Source organism: Nelusetta ayraudi, unplaced genomic scaffold, assembly GCF_046127955.1.
Source record: "Nelusetta ayraudi isolate G7.1 ecotype Tasmania unplaced genomic scaffold, CSIRO-AGI_Nayr_v1 ptg000071l, whole genome shotgun sequence".
Classification (NCBI taxonomy): Eukaryota; Metazoa; Chordata; class Actinopteri; order Tetraodontiformes; family Monacanthidae; genus Nelusetta; species Nelusetta ayraudi.
In genome coordinates, this window is record NW_027466121.1 from 2,679,478 (window position 1) to 2,691,873 (window position 12,396).

Here is a 12,396-nt window from a genome sequence, read left to right on the forward strand (position 1 = left end):
TCAGCCCAGCCCGAAACCGAGACAAGACTGGGACCCCTAAAAAGTGGTCTTGAAACCAAGACCAATCTAGACTACTACAACACTACTTCCATAGGCAAGATCACTGGAAATGTTTATGGGTGCGCAATACCAGTGGACAGAAAGGATGCTGCCAATGCCCATACAGTTGCACAAGCAGCATGTCATATATTGTGATAAGGGCTCCTCAAACATTTGTCTGAAACACTATATGTTAACAAAATACCACCCAACAATACAATAAAAAGCTGAGGACCAGTATAAAAGCAACCTAGGGGCTCCATAATGTGTAAGCAGTAACATATCTGGACTGATTGCATGCAATAATTATCTCAGAAGGAGCTCAAAACAAGTGTTATGTGCAAAAATTAACACACTTTTATGAATGCTGTTGCAATTCTGATATTTGTTTAGTCTATTTTAAACGCTGATGTTTTAACTTGCAGGATTTGCTCTTTTCTTGAGCTTCATAAAAATAATAATAAAAAAAAAGGTTTGGAACATTCTGCCATGAGTAGAAGGCTCTTCCAAGGCTATAAATATTTTTATTTTATTTCTTTATTAATTAAAGATTAAAGTGTGATTATCAAAATTAGTATAATTTTCATTCTTTTGCACTTTACAGTAATTATGCAAATTTCCCCAATGTGGGATCAATATAGGTTTTTATTCTATTTACCCATCTCAGAGAGAGACCCTTTGACCCCTCTCTGGTAGCATCTGTAGCAGGACCACCAGGCTGAAGAGGAACAGCTTCTTCCAGGTAGCTGGCTGATTGCTGAACTCTGGCGGTGACTTGAAGGCCCCACCACAACCACAGACCTGCAATATCACACTTGTACATCACCACCTTGTTTTCAAACACAGATTTAGCTATTTCAATTTGGCTTGCTCTTCCTGCCCTTGGCTCACCCACCACCATTATCCTCCAGTACTTCACTTTTTATTTATGTTGGCTGTAATAGTGTGAATTTTATATCATCTTGACTAAATGTGTGCTGGTAAGACCAGAAAGTTCCCAGAATCCCTAAGAGTAGGTAAACATTTAAATTAACTGCAGAAAAAAACATTTTCACAATCATCTACTTAATTTTTCTTCAGATGCACCTGTCAATGTTCTGGGTTGGTGTAAGTCGGAGAAGAAAAATCTCTTTTAATATTACAGGCCAAACAGTTTGTAGCAAATGTTTTCACTTTAGAATAGAATACATCTTTATTGTCCACCAGGATTGAAAAATTATCTTTAGCTCAACAACACAGGTTTTCCAAAAATAACTTTCCATTCAAGCCCTTTTTTTTTTTTTTTTTTGCCTTTTGTACTAAAAATGCTTGTTATACTTAGTGTTATTACTACAATCAATTCCCCTTTTACAGGAGCGGCTGGCCAATCAGGTAAATTTAGTAGGAACTCAATGGCATGTTACCATTTACCTACACTTGGATCTCAGTATTTTTCGCCTTGATGGAGATTTTCAAAGGGCAGCCTTTCTCTCTCTGTTTTCCCTTTCTTACATCTGAGACCAACCAAGCAAGAAAATCCAGGTGCACATTAACTATTGGACAACAGAAACTGAAGTAGAGAAAGTCAGCACTGTTACTTTGCATTCAAGGCTCTTAATCAGCGAGTCCTTCCAGATTTCCTCATGCTTGTGAATTTATTCAGGGTGATGGAACAAAATAATTTGTGGACCTTAAGTGCAGCAAGTCTCAGTAACTCATTAAAACAAGAGAATACAAATATAATTTTTTTTTTGGGGGGTGCATTATTCTTAAAGATTTCTTTTACAAATACACAAAACTCAAAGATAGGGAAAATAAATCAGCCATCAGACACAATGTTAAGAAAAAAAAAATCCTGCTTTTTTTTATTGTGTATCGTGGCTGGTAACTGCCAAATTGTGAGTGCGAGACAAGAAAACATGAACAGAGTTTTAATGTCTTTGACGACCCCTCCCCACACCCCTCAGACTGCAGAACCAACCCTGGCATGAAAAAGAATCATGGCAAACTAAACAATTGTGTCAATAGGAATAAAAGTCAGTTAAACAGAGAGGTGGCACCTAAAAGCAACTCAGCCGAAGAAAAAAAGCCCAGCTTTGAACCTGGGCCTGGATCTACAAAACCAGTTGGTCAACCTTGCCAATACAAATGAGTCGTCAGCAGGGGAAATCAGAGTGGGTTAGAAATTATAGTGGGATTTGGTGGCAGAGTAATGGGTCAATGGCAGCACTGAGTTCTTTTTCTTTCTGGTGGTCGGAGGGGGCGGGGGGGTTGCCAATAACGGGGCTTCCAGCTTCATGCAGGTCAGCAGACAGGGGCTGATGATTGGTTGGCAGGATTGCAAAAAACAATTCTATAGGCTGTGCTGCTCTGAAAACTCTAGCTGGATGTGATTCGGTGACTCGACGTCTATAATCCAGAGAATGTTTGTCAAACAGGTGCAGTAATGGGCCAATAGGAAAGAGGGGTCCTCGCTTTGCTCCATTCTCACTTCCTCCGATGCCTTTAGTTTTACTTCATCCGATGGTGCGCTTCACTATGGCTGCCCCTGCCTGCAGCGACACTGAAGGGGGTTAGACATGGTTGTAAAGGGACAGCCGGAACATGTCGTTTTTAATTATCCAGGACATTCCGACGTTTTTCAGGAGAAAACACTGTTGGAACCCAATAATCTTTTCGTCATCTGCCTGTAAGGAAAAGAAAAGAGCAATCGCTAAGGACCAAGTCGGTTGTTCAGTCATTTATGAATGTGACACCACCTGCGCTTCCATTAGCTTTTCGCAAAATAAAAGTGATATTATTACAGTTTGGACAAAATACAATTGCGACTTGCAGGTTTCCATTGAATGGTGTGAAGCGCGTAAGCCGTAACTCTCAGAAAATCACGTCCGAGGAGACCCCACTTTGAGGACGATGGAGGTACAAAAAAAATTATGCAATAAATCTGCATTTTGATGTTGTTTGCTGTCAAGAACGGTTGTTATATTTTTCCCTTTGATAACTTGTAAAAAAAAAAAAAAATATTCCATCTACTCTTCTGTCCATATATAATACGCCAGTTTCACTTGAAGTGAACTGGTCACGTGACCCCGTATGTCACGTCCGCTGATGTGCGTCTGAAAAACCACCTCACCGGAGCGTAAAAACCTTTTAGCGATACTTTATTTCTCGGGGTAATGGAAACACATCTTGGTGGCCTAAGAATCCCGACACGTTCCTGGTGTGAGGTGTCAATTCGATTACTTTACTGCTCCAGAGCGAGTCAGGGCGATATTAGATCATTATCAAACATGTTGGATAGTTACGATCCAAATATTCTGCCGCTCCCTGCCTCCAACGACTCTAAGCCGATGAGAGCACTCATGTTGGGAAGTGACTGGAAGCCGCATACAGCTAATGGCAGCGAACAGAAATGCATTTTAAGAGGAGCAGTTCGGTGAATTATGACAAGAATGCAGGAGTTTATTCAACGCATCATGCAAGATATTGCCACCTTCCCTCCTTCCTGTCAATTTCTGGCAAACCAGACTTAGGAAAGGCACATTACTGCCCCCCACAGGTCAAAATCTTGTAGCACAAGATCTCGTCACGCCGAGAGAAATAGGTTTTTAAATAGTATTTGTGCGTTCACCCAAAGAAGAATAAGAGCCACCAACCTGAAGTTGTCCAACCACCATACATAAGATACTCGAGTCAGAAGTTGGTTGATGATCCTGCACTGTGATTACATGCTTTATTTGTTTAAAGGGGAGTGACTGTAGCATGGGAGCAGAGAAGGGGAAGAAAAGAGAAAAAGAAAAGTTAACAGAAATAGAAAACAATTAAAAACATACATAATAGACATAGTAAAACAAAAAAGAGCATACATTAAGTTCATGCATGGTTGCTCTTTAATGGTTACACAAGAATGAGTTGTTTTATTTTTGCAATGTCGGATAAACTTACGGCGAGTTTGTTAAAAATTGCTGTTTTTCCTACAAACTGTTCTCCTTCAAATGAGAGACATGATGAGTCGTCCTGGTAGAGAGGGAGGGAGAGAGCGAGAGAGAGAGAGCGAGCGAGCGCAAAGAGGTGTCTGTCATTAGGGTCATTAGTCGGTTTCGGCGACATTTCAAACTTGGCTAAATGATGATATACAAGCAAAGTAGAAGTCCATAGAACTATCACAATGCAGAGAGAGAAAAAAAACCCCATTGGTTTCAAATTACAATAAAGCAGCTCCAAACACCTTTGGAGCTGCCAAATCAATAAAACACTGATCACCAAGTACAGTGTGTACTATTTGTCACTGAAACGCAGTAATTTGTTGTGCTTATTGGGCATTATTTTGCTGACATTATCAAACCTATAATTGCAATCCACCTGTCAGCAAGTCCTGCTCCCCATGGTTACTTTTGCTATACCTAGTATGCTTTTACTTCCATTCCCACTTCATTCCAGCAGAAACTTTGCTGAAAGATGTTTTGAAGGCAAACATATTCAATTTTTGGGACCAAAGTTCACAAATGTAAGCGAGAGCTAAGCAGAAAGGACTGCAATATGCATTTGAGCCGCGCTAACAGCTTCAATAAGTTGTTTAAAAAAATTTCAAATATGGTAGCTTCATAGTTAGATGGACACTGCAATACAAAGACATTCTCTTTATGATGCGCAAAAACACTGTAGTTCGCTGGCCAGCTTAGGAGAGGTATAGGGTGAGCAAATGATTGCTTCTGAGCTCTAGATGACACAATTGTCCACAATGTACCTTTAAGTGTTGGTAGCTTGTAAGACCAGAGAAGGCAGCTTCATCAATAACATATATGATAAACATATACATACACATACATAACTCATTTCAGAGAATAGGTCTGCATATGGATGACAAACTGAGTTCACAGGTTATAAGATAGTAATGCGAATGTCATTGTGTGCACAGGTGCGTTTACAGGCACCCCAGAGAGATGATCTGAGCACTGCCTTACTTCCAATTATAACCTCAATTTTAAAATGCACGTCGACATCGTACTCTGATAAGAAGCACTATTGTGTAAAATGTTGCCTTTTTACATCTGTGATCCTATTCACATTTCAAATACCTGAAATATTTCCTTCTTTTCTGTAAAGTGAAAACCGTGTTTCAGACTCAGAATTTGTTGAACCAACTTTGTAGCGGCCACTAGTTGCAAGACCAGAAAAGGAGCTTTTTCTAGTCAATGAAACGTGGACATGATGATGCTTGATCATAATATGCATGTTGCAGAGAAGAGATTGAAAACAATTATTTGTATTGACTGTAATTATTTTTCTTATGCTTTTCAAGAAAATGAATTTGACAACTTGTATGGGATCTCAGAGCCTGGAACCTCAGAGTAGCAGGTACTCAAAAAAAAAGTGGCACTAGGTGGCAAATACCGGGTATGGGTGGGGAAATGCCTGGCAAGTAGAGTAGCGCTGGTACCATCAGCTGAAACTAATAACAAAGCCACAACACTGCAACACTCACGTATAAGTCTTTGAGTTTCACTCTGTCATTGTCGAATAAATTGTAGTAGTAGTCCACAAAGCCACACCCTACCAGGTGGTACATAGGCGTCTCCGGCTGCATCCTGTCTCACCCTTATGTAACCTTATGATGGAGAGAAAGTTCACATGACAGATGAGATCAGAATAATATATATATATTTATATACATAGGACATTTTAAAACAATCAAGGATACTTCACTTCTTCTTATTATTAATAATAATATTAATGATGAATAGGATCAATTATTTTTTTTTAAAAGAAAGAGGGGGAAAAAGGATTAATTGGGAAAAAAATAGGCAAAAACATTTAAACGCACCACTATACCAGATAGGCATACTAAAACATGAGGAAAAATATAAATTTTTAAAGAATGCTTCTTTTCTGGTAGTACTGGAATGATCAAACTGATACTAATAAAACGACATTAACAAAACAACTATTTTCAAGTGTGCCGTTATCCTTCATTGGCCCAGGAGCTTTGTCTCGCGTGAGAATTGTAAAGAAACACGAAAATACAACCCAATTTTTTATGATTTAGCGAGAAATCCTCTTTTTATGAGAGACATATTGATAATAAGAACTAGTGCTCAGCTGCGCAGGGCGGCTACGGAGGCCGGGAGGACGCAGGTCACGCCAAGTAACGCCTTACCCGTCCCAAGACAATTCTTGTAGGCACTTTAGCATAGCAGACAATATTTACCCACCATCGGGATGGCGCGTAGTGCACCGCGCAGTCCTGGATTGAACTTAGCGGGGTCTCAGTGGCAAGTCACATGTTCCCCGCCACGACGCTTCGACTTTAATTAGGGGGGCATTCAAAGGGAAGTCTGATATACTTTATGAGTCAAGTAAAAGACGAGAAAGACAGTTGGCGGCAAGTCCTTGGGCGCATTTTTTTTTTTTTTTTTTTTTTTTAAACGAATGAGGAGGAGCAGCAGCAGAACCGGGCGATGTGACAGTTAATCATATGCTAACTTAGCTGCTAATAGCGAGCTAGCTATTATGTTTGCTGAAATAAATGCTTGTTTTAAACTTTATGGCTCTTACGTCGACTTTCAGGCGTAGCATAAGTCATTGTTTCCAATCGTGGGTTAACCAATTGACCGGCCTCTGAACGGGTTACTAAAAATACCAGAACGTGCCCCTTCGGGCCTGCGCAACCTAACTCCAGTACTCATCCTATATAGGCGTGCCCAACGTTGACACTTGACTTCATGTATGACAAACAATTCGGACTTTCGCACACCTAATTCTCGTACAAATAAGAGGTGTGTGTTGTGCTCTTAATTCCATGGAGGTCTCGATTAACACAGGAATCCTTATAGAGTGGTGAAACCTACCTCTTAGCTACACTGCTACCGGAGGAGTGATCGCAAGCTGCGTCGGCTGCTGCTGGTCTGCGCGCCTGCATGTGTAGTACGCACGCGTTCAAAATCGTTAGCAGCGCGATGGGTTATGGGAATTGTAGTTCTCTTTCCTTCCTTTTTCCAGAAAATTCTCAACAGATCGGAAGTTAGCAAAGTTAACAGGTCAGAGACTGTTAACGTAAAAGACAAGTTCATTACACAGAATGTTTGCGAGGTGTATGTGTTAAAAACAAGACAAACTAATGGACCAGTGTCGATTAGGAAACATTTTTAAACATTGTAGATGTTTAAAAATGGACAAACTAGTCGACCAGTATCGCATTATAGGTGTAAAACAAACAAACCAAAATACGGGACAAACTAGTCGACCAGCAGGATTTTTCACAGACACTTTAAAGAAAAAACTGACTTTGAAGAGTGTATCAAAGAGGTATACTCTTCAAAGGTGGTGGTGATTCGTACCCAAAATGTTTCCCTGACAAACCCTTGCTTTGGTGCTCCTGAAAACTACCTGCCATTCTCATTCAACCTTTGTACCCTATTTATGCTAATTTCTTTCTTGAGGTAAAAGTGTATTCCTAAACCCAACCAAGGGAGAAAAAGCAAACATATCCTTTGATCTTGTCCCTTGTCAGTAGCAGTGATTATTGCTTATAGTTATTTGTGTGATCATTGATATGTTCACTCTTCCATCATGTCACTGTGTCTGTCTTTGTCATGTTTTTGGCCATTTTGGAAATGTTTTGGTTGAAGACAAGAGAGCCACTTTGAATTGACCTTCAACTTGTTGTCTGCTGTCTGCTCCTGTTAAGTTTTTGTGGCACACGTTAGAATGGAAAAAGCTGAATGTGGACAACATGCACCCGTTGGGTAGTAGAAGCAAGTCGGAGTTGAATGAACGCGCAGCACACGAACAATGAAATGAGCTAGAATTAGCACGAGCAATCTTTTGTCTGTGCTCATTATCATGATTTCAGCTTTAACCTTTTTACGCATATATCTAAGAAGTTCTCATCTTATTTACTTGATTACTGAAGTAAAACAGATGCGATAACCAGGGAAGTCTTTTATTGGTAATACAATAACATTGTGAATGCATTTGTTTCTGTTTGATAAACACAATAATCGTGAAACATCATTCTATACATTTTTGTTGACATGTCCTTGCAAGAAGGTTGAAAAGAACAGGAATTTACAACATTAGCTGTTTGAGGGAGGAGAACCTGAAGAAATGTCATCCTTCCTGCGATTCCAAGGCCTGTAAGGAGGAAAACGGCTTCTTTTTTTTATGTGCATCTATCTGTGTATCTTCACGATAAACATGTTTCATCCGACAACTTACCAGGCTGTGTGAACTGTCTGACAGGGGAATGTGCTGTTGTCACTGTCACTGTTGCTGTCTGGTGGACTTGGAGCTGTGCTCCTCTTTTCCCTGATCTGACTTCTCTGTCACTGAGTATTCACTCTCTGTCTGTATAGATAGATAGATAGATAGATAGATAGATAGACGTCATCTTAATGCCGACACAGTAAGTGTGCTGCTGAATGGAGTTGCTTTGACCTTGGCTTTCTGCATTTTCTATAATTTATTCTTTTTTTGAAGAATAAAAAGAAACTTCTTTGTACCTGAATAACAATCAGTCTCGCTGGCAACAGTAAACATAAAAATAAACATGACAACCATCAACAAGACCTGCTTGCAGTGGTTTAACGGGACAATGGCAGCTGGAATGAGAGTTCTTACATCTACTTGCTCCACATCGCAGAACCACGAATCTGCGCCCAGATGGGAGTGGCCTTAAGTGTTCAGAGAGAGGGTGGTTTGGGTCAGCTAGTATGGATTGGGCTCGACTCACTATCCTTGCCCTGTGCAGGTCACAGAGGCACCCTTGAGACCCTTCTGATATGAGAAGACTGATGCCAACGGACATTGTGCTGAACAGATGACTGATTGCAGAAAACACCAAAGAAATCCTTAAACTATTTGACTGAAAATAGTTTAATGACCAGACCCCCCAACTACACATGGAATTAGAGTGATGCATCGTAATACCTCTGCACACAGAGGCAGAACAATTAGCTTGCAACACTTAAAAAAAAATCAACCATCTTGTTGGAGCAAATGAATATGAAGCACCTGGATAACTTTAACGTCATGGCCATCCTTCTTCATACTTCTGTTTTGGTGCAGAGGGAGTAGAGTGTCATATTCACTCTTCAGTTGATTGAATTCACGCTGCTGAGTCTCCAACTGATTAGTCAACAAAACACTCACAGACCACAGTTATAGTTGTCGGATTTGTCACCATGAATTCTTCTGTAAATACATGGTTGATCAAGAAAGACACACCTGCAACACTGTTTGTTTGAGTGTTTGTTCCAGGGTAGCCGGGTTGCATTGGGGCACGACATCACCGGGCTCTGTCCAACTGGACTCTTCCTGGTCTTCAGTACGGTCTGTTTGATGTACATGTGGAGGCATCTGCGTCTCTACGCGGGTCACCGATGCTTCTTTTAAAATGGAAACAAATGTCAGGAAAACTGCATGTGGCTTTTCATGTAACATTTATGTATAAAATATTTGACAAAGTGATCCATTTTCTCCTCCCAGCACTCAATTTTTCTGACGTGTGTTAGCCTAAAAATATGGAGCTTAAAAAAAGCTTTCAGAATGTTACTTGGATGTTTTTGGTTTTTGGTTTGGTTTAGCTTTTTTACATTAAATATAAAACCACTGCCAAAAGGATTATGGCTTTATGTCTAAGATACAGTTAAGGAAGTTAAGACTTCACTGGCTGTTTTTTCACTCGAGCAACATCCACATTCACAAAGTATATATCAAGCTTTTCAGGTATAGCCATAAATTCAGCTATTTTAAGTTAAAAACTTGAGAAAGTGAAATAAAAGTTCTATTTATAATCAAACTTATAATCAAAGTGATATAATTTCTATATCTGGTGTTGCCCTTCAAGAAATACTTAGCCTTTGTTTTGTTTTCATTTTTTGAAATAAAGGGAAAAAGGGACATGAAAGTAAAATGTGTTTACAAAATAAACTTAGTGTTCCTTTTCAATATCTCTCCAAAGTCAGTTAAACAAGAAAAACTTCCTGACATCTTTCTGAACAATTAAAAGATCAACACCCAAGGACGCAACCCGATAGAACACAAGACATAACAATTAGAAACTAGACAATCCAGTCCATCCTCTGTGCAAGTTCTGGTATGTCGTGGTAATAAAGGTTTGAGGCCAATATTGATGACGACAACGACGACAAGAGAGAAGAGAATAGAAAACAATAGTGATATAAAGTATCGGTCAACATTTTTTGACCGTAGATCGAACTTTGAACTTTATGGCCTCGATCTCTTATCTGTTGGACTTGTTACTTTAGTTTAGTTGAAGGAACTGTCAGTTTTAGATGCTGTAACCATTCATAGTAACCATCTATTGTTTGTTTTTTTTTGACTGATGCTATGTAGGTGTTATGTTGATAAACTAAACAAAGAGAACCTACTGTTGCGATCCTGGTCATGTGTTCCACTAACGATTGACGACAAGGAAAAAAGAAAAGCATGATGAAATATGTAACTGGTGCGTGCATACTCGGAATACATCATGCCTGTGCATATCAGAGTGAAACGCTGCTAATGGTTGACAGTTTACCCAGTGAGGTTTATATTAGACTAGCTCGTAGATATCAGGGCCTAAGCAATACATTAGTCCTTCCAAAAGGGATTGAAAAAATGAATACAGAGATTAAAATAGATATATTTAAAAAAAGTCTGATTCTTATTTTCACAACTGATTATTCTGTTATTGGTTCCCTTCATAGCTCTTAAGTCATAGCAGTAGTCATAGTAGTGGTAACAAATAGGTAAGTAATGCAAAACTGTGGCAAAAGATGGAGATGAGTTATATCAGCATTAATGATAATGAGCATTTCCTTGTCAGTCTAAAAAAACTGTTAAGTATATTAGTTTCCATTTCCTTTTGCATCTTTGAACCTTTAAAGATGCGGCTGCATGAGCCGGATATTCAATAACTGAAGGTTGGCAAGCCTGCTCCATCAGAGCCCCAGTTGTTGTGTCCTTGGGCAAGACACGTCACTCACATTGCCTCGTATGGCTGTCAGTGAATGTTCGCTGGTGGTTAGAGGGGCAGAACGGCTAAAAGAGCAGCCGTGGCTACACGCGCAGTTTGCCACCACCAGTGAGAATGAATAACGGTCTCTTTATTGTTATTACCTGTTGAACATCCTGAGGTGTCCTGAGGTGTGCGCACATACACCATTGACCGCATTACAAACTAACGGGAAAACAAATCCACAAATCTAAATTCTCCACTGGCTCCTTGTGCCATGCAGGGTTGAGGGTAAATTTCTCCCTATATTCATGGAATTGCCCCACCCATATACCTACTCCTGCCAGATTGCAAGACTTGCAAGACTCGGATCTACCCAATTGGGGATTGGGCTTTGTGCTCACTACTCCTGTTCTGTGAAATTACCTCTCTGACCTTTTAAAGGCTCCACACTATGAACACTTTGCAGAAAGGCCTTAAAACTCTCTCTCTTTTTTTTTTTTTTTACTGTAACAACTTGAATGCTAGGTTCATTACAAATACCATTGTCATTCAACTGTTGAGATAAAGCTAACTCACTAATTGATCCAGATCTGCACATGTTTTCTTCTTCAGTCTGCTCTCCCATCGCTGAACTTCCTGTGAGATCATTGAGCTGCCGGATGAGGAGCTTGCGGGCGTCGCGCTCCTCTCGATATAACAGATACTGCTGAGAAAGTTCAGACTGCAGATGCTCCACCTAAAGAGATATGCCGGTTAGAGGACTGAGTAGGCAAAGGAAGAAAAAATAAACATTACCTGAAGTATCTGAGAATTTGATTTTCCTTCTGACAGCAACACCCATCTATTCAGTGAATAGATAAATAAGTATTGATTTGAACTTTATAAAAAATGTACCACTGCCTGTGTGGCCTTTTCCCTCTCCTTCAAGGCCTCCAGCTCCCTGCGCAACTGCTCCTTATCCATCTTAATGGCTGCCATCTCAGAGTGCTCCTGTGCCCAGCGAGCATGAATTTTGTGGTCGCATTCTTCTGTCACCAGCCTCAGATGGGACTGCAGCGGTTCAAGCTCTTGGATTTTATTCTGTTGATAAGCTAGGGCAAATGTAATGCAGCAGCTCATTAAAAACAACATCACAAAATTAAAATGTAATTTATTTTAACAATTTCATTCAGAAATGTATTTCTGAAATGCTGCAATTGGTATGTTTTAAAATAGTGTATTATTCATTTTCATTTAGACAACACAAAGTTGCATGCAGCTTCAGTTTCAAATGTGAATGTGTTTTTAAAATTCAGGGTTAATGCAGGAAGACACACTTTGCCTGACAGAAATGCTTATTTCTGGGCAGTCTATATAACCACTTGAAAAACTAGAAAAAAAAGTTTAAATTATTGACGACCGTTTACTTTCATTTCCTC

General features: G+C 39.7%; 1 protein-coding gene and 1 long non-coding RNA gene across 4 annotated transcripts; both read right to left on the reverse strand.

The window, feature by feature from the left end:
• Positions 1–1,654: 1,654 nt before the first annotated feature.
• nutf2 (nuclear transport factor 2) lies at positions 1,655–7,230 on the reverse strand. Of its 3 annotated transcripts, XM_076042702.1 has the most exons (6): positions 6,867–7,230; positions 6,231–6,323; positions 5,504–5,626; positions 3,964–4,035; positions 3,675–3,773; positions 1,655–2,705 (listed from the first exon to the last, which is right to left on the reverse strand). In XM_076042702.1, the coding sequence occupies exons 3-6, from the start codon at positions 5,603–5,605 to the stop codon at positions 2,592–2,594; spliced, it is 387 nt and encodes a 128-aa protein (XP_075898817.1). In that variant the 5' UTR covers positions 5,606–5,626; positions 6,231–6,323; positions 6,867–7,230; the 3' UTR covers positions 1,655–2,591. The 3 variants fall into 3 exon arrangements, with proteins under 3 accessions (XP_075898817.1, XP_075898816.1, XP_075898818.1); XM_076042701.1 differs by lacking the exon at positions 6,231–6,323 and having other exon boundaries at positions 6,867–7,228; XM_076042703.1 differs by lacking the exons at positions 6,231–6,323; positions 6,867–7,230 and adding an exon at positions 6,574–6,812.
• Positions 7,231–7,941: 711 nt separating this feature from the next.
• Positions 7,942–9,245, reverse strand: LOC142899216 (uncharacterized). Its single transcript, XR_012928706.1, has 3 exons — positions 9,031–9,245; positions 8,236–8,364; positions 7,942–8,151 (listed from the first exon to the last, which is right to left on the reverse strand). It is a non-coding gene; the product is annotated as an uncharacterized LOC142899216 (long non-coding RNA).
• Positions 9,246–12,396: the final 3,151 nt, after the last annotated feature.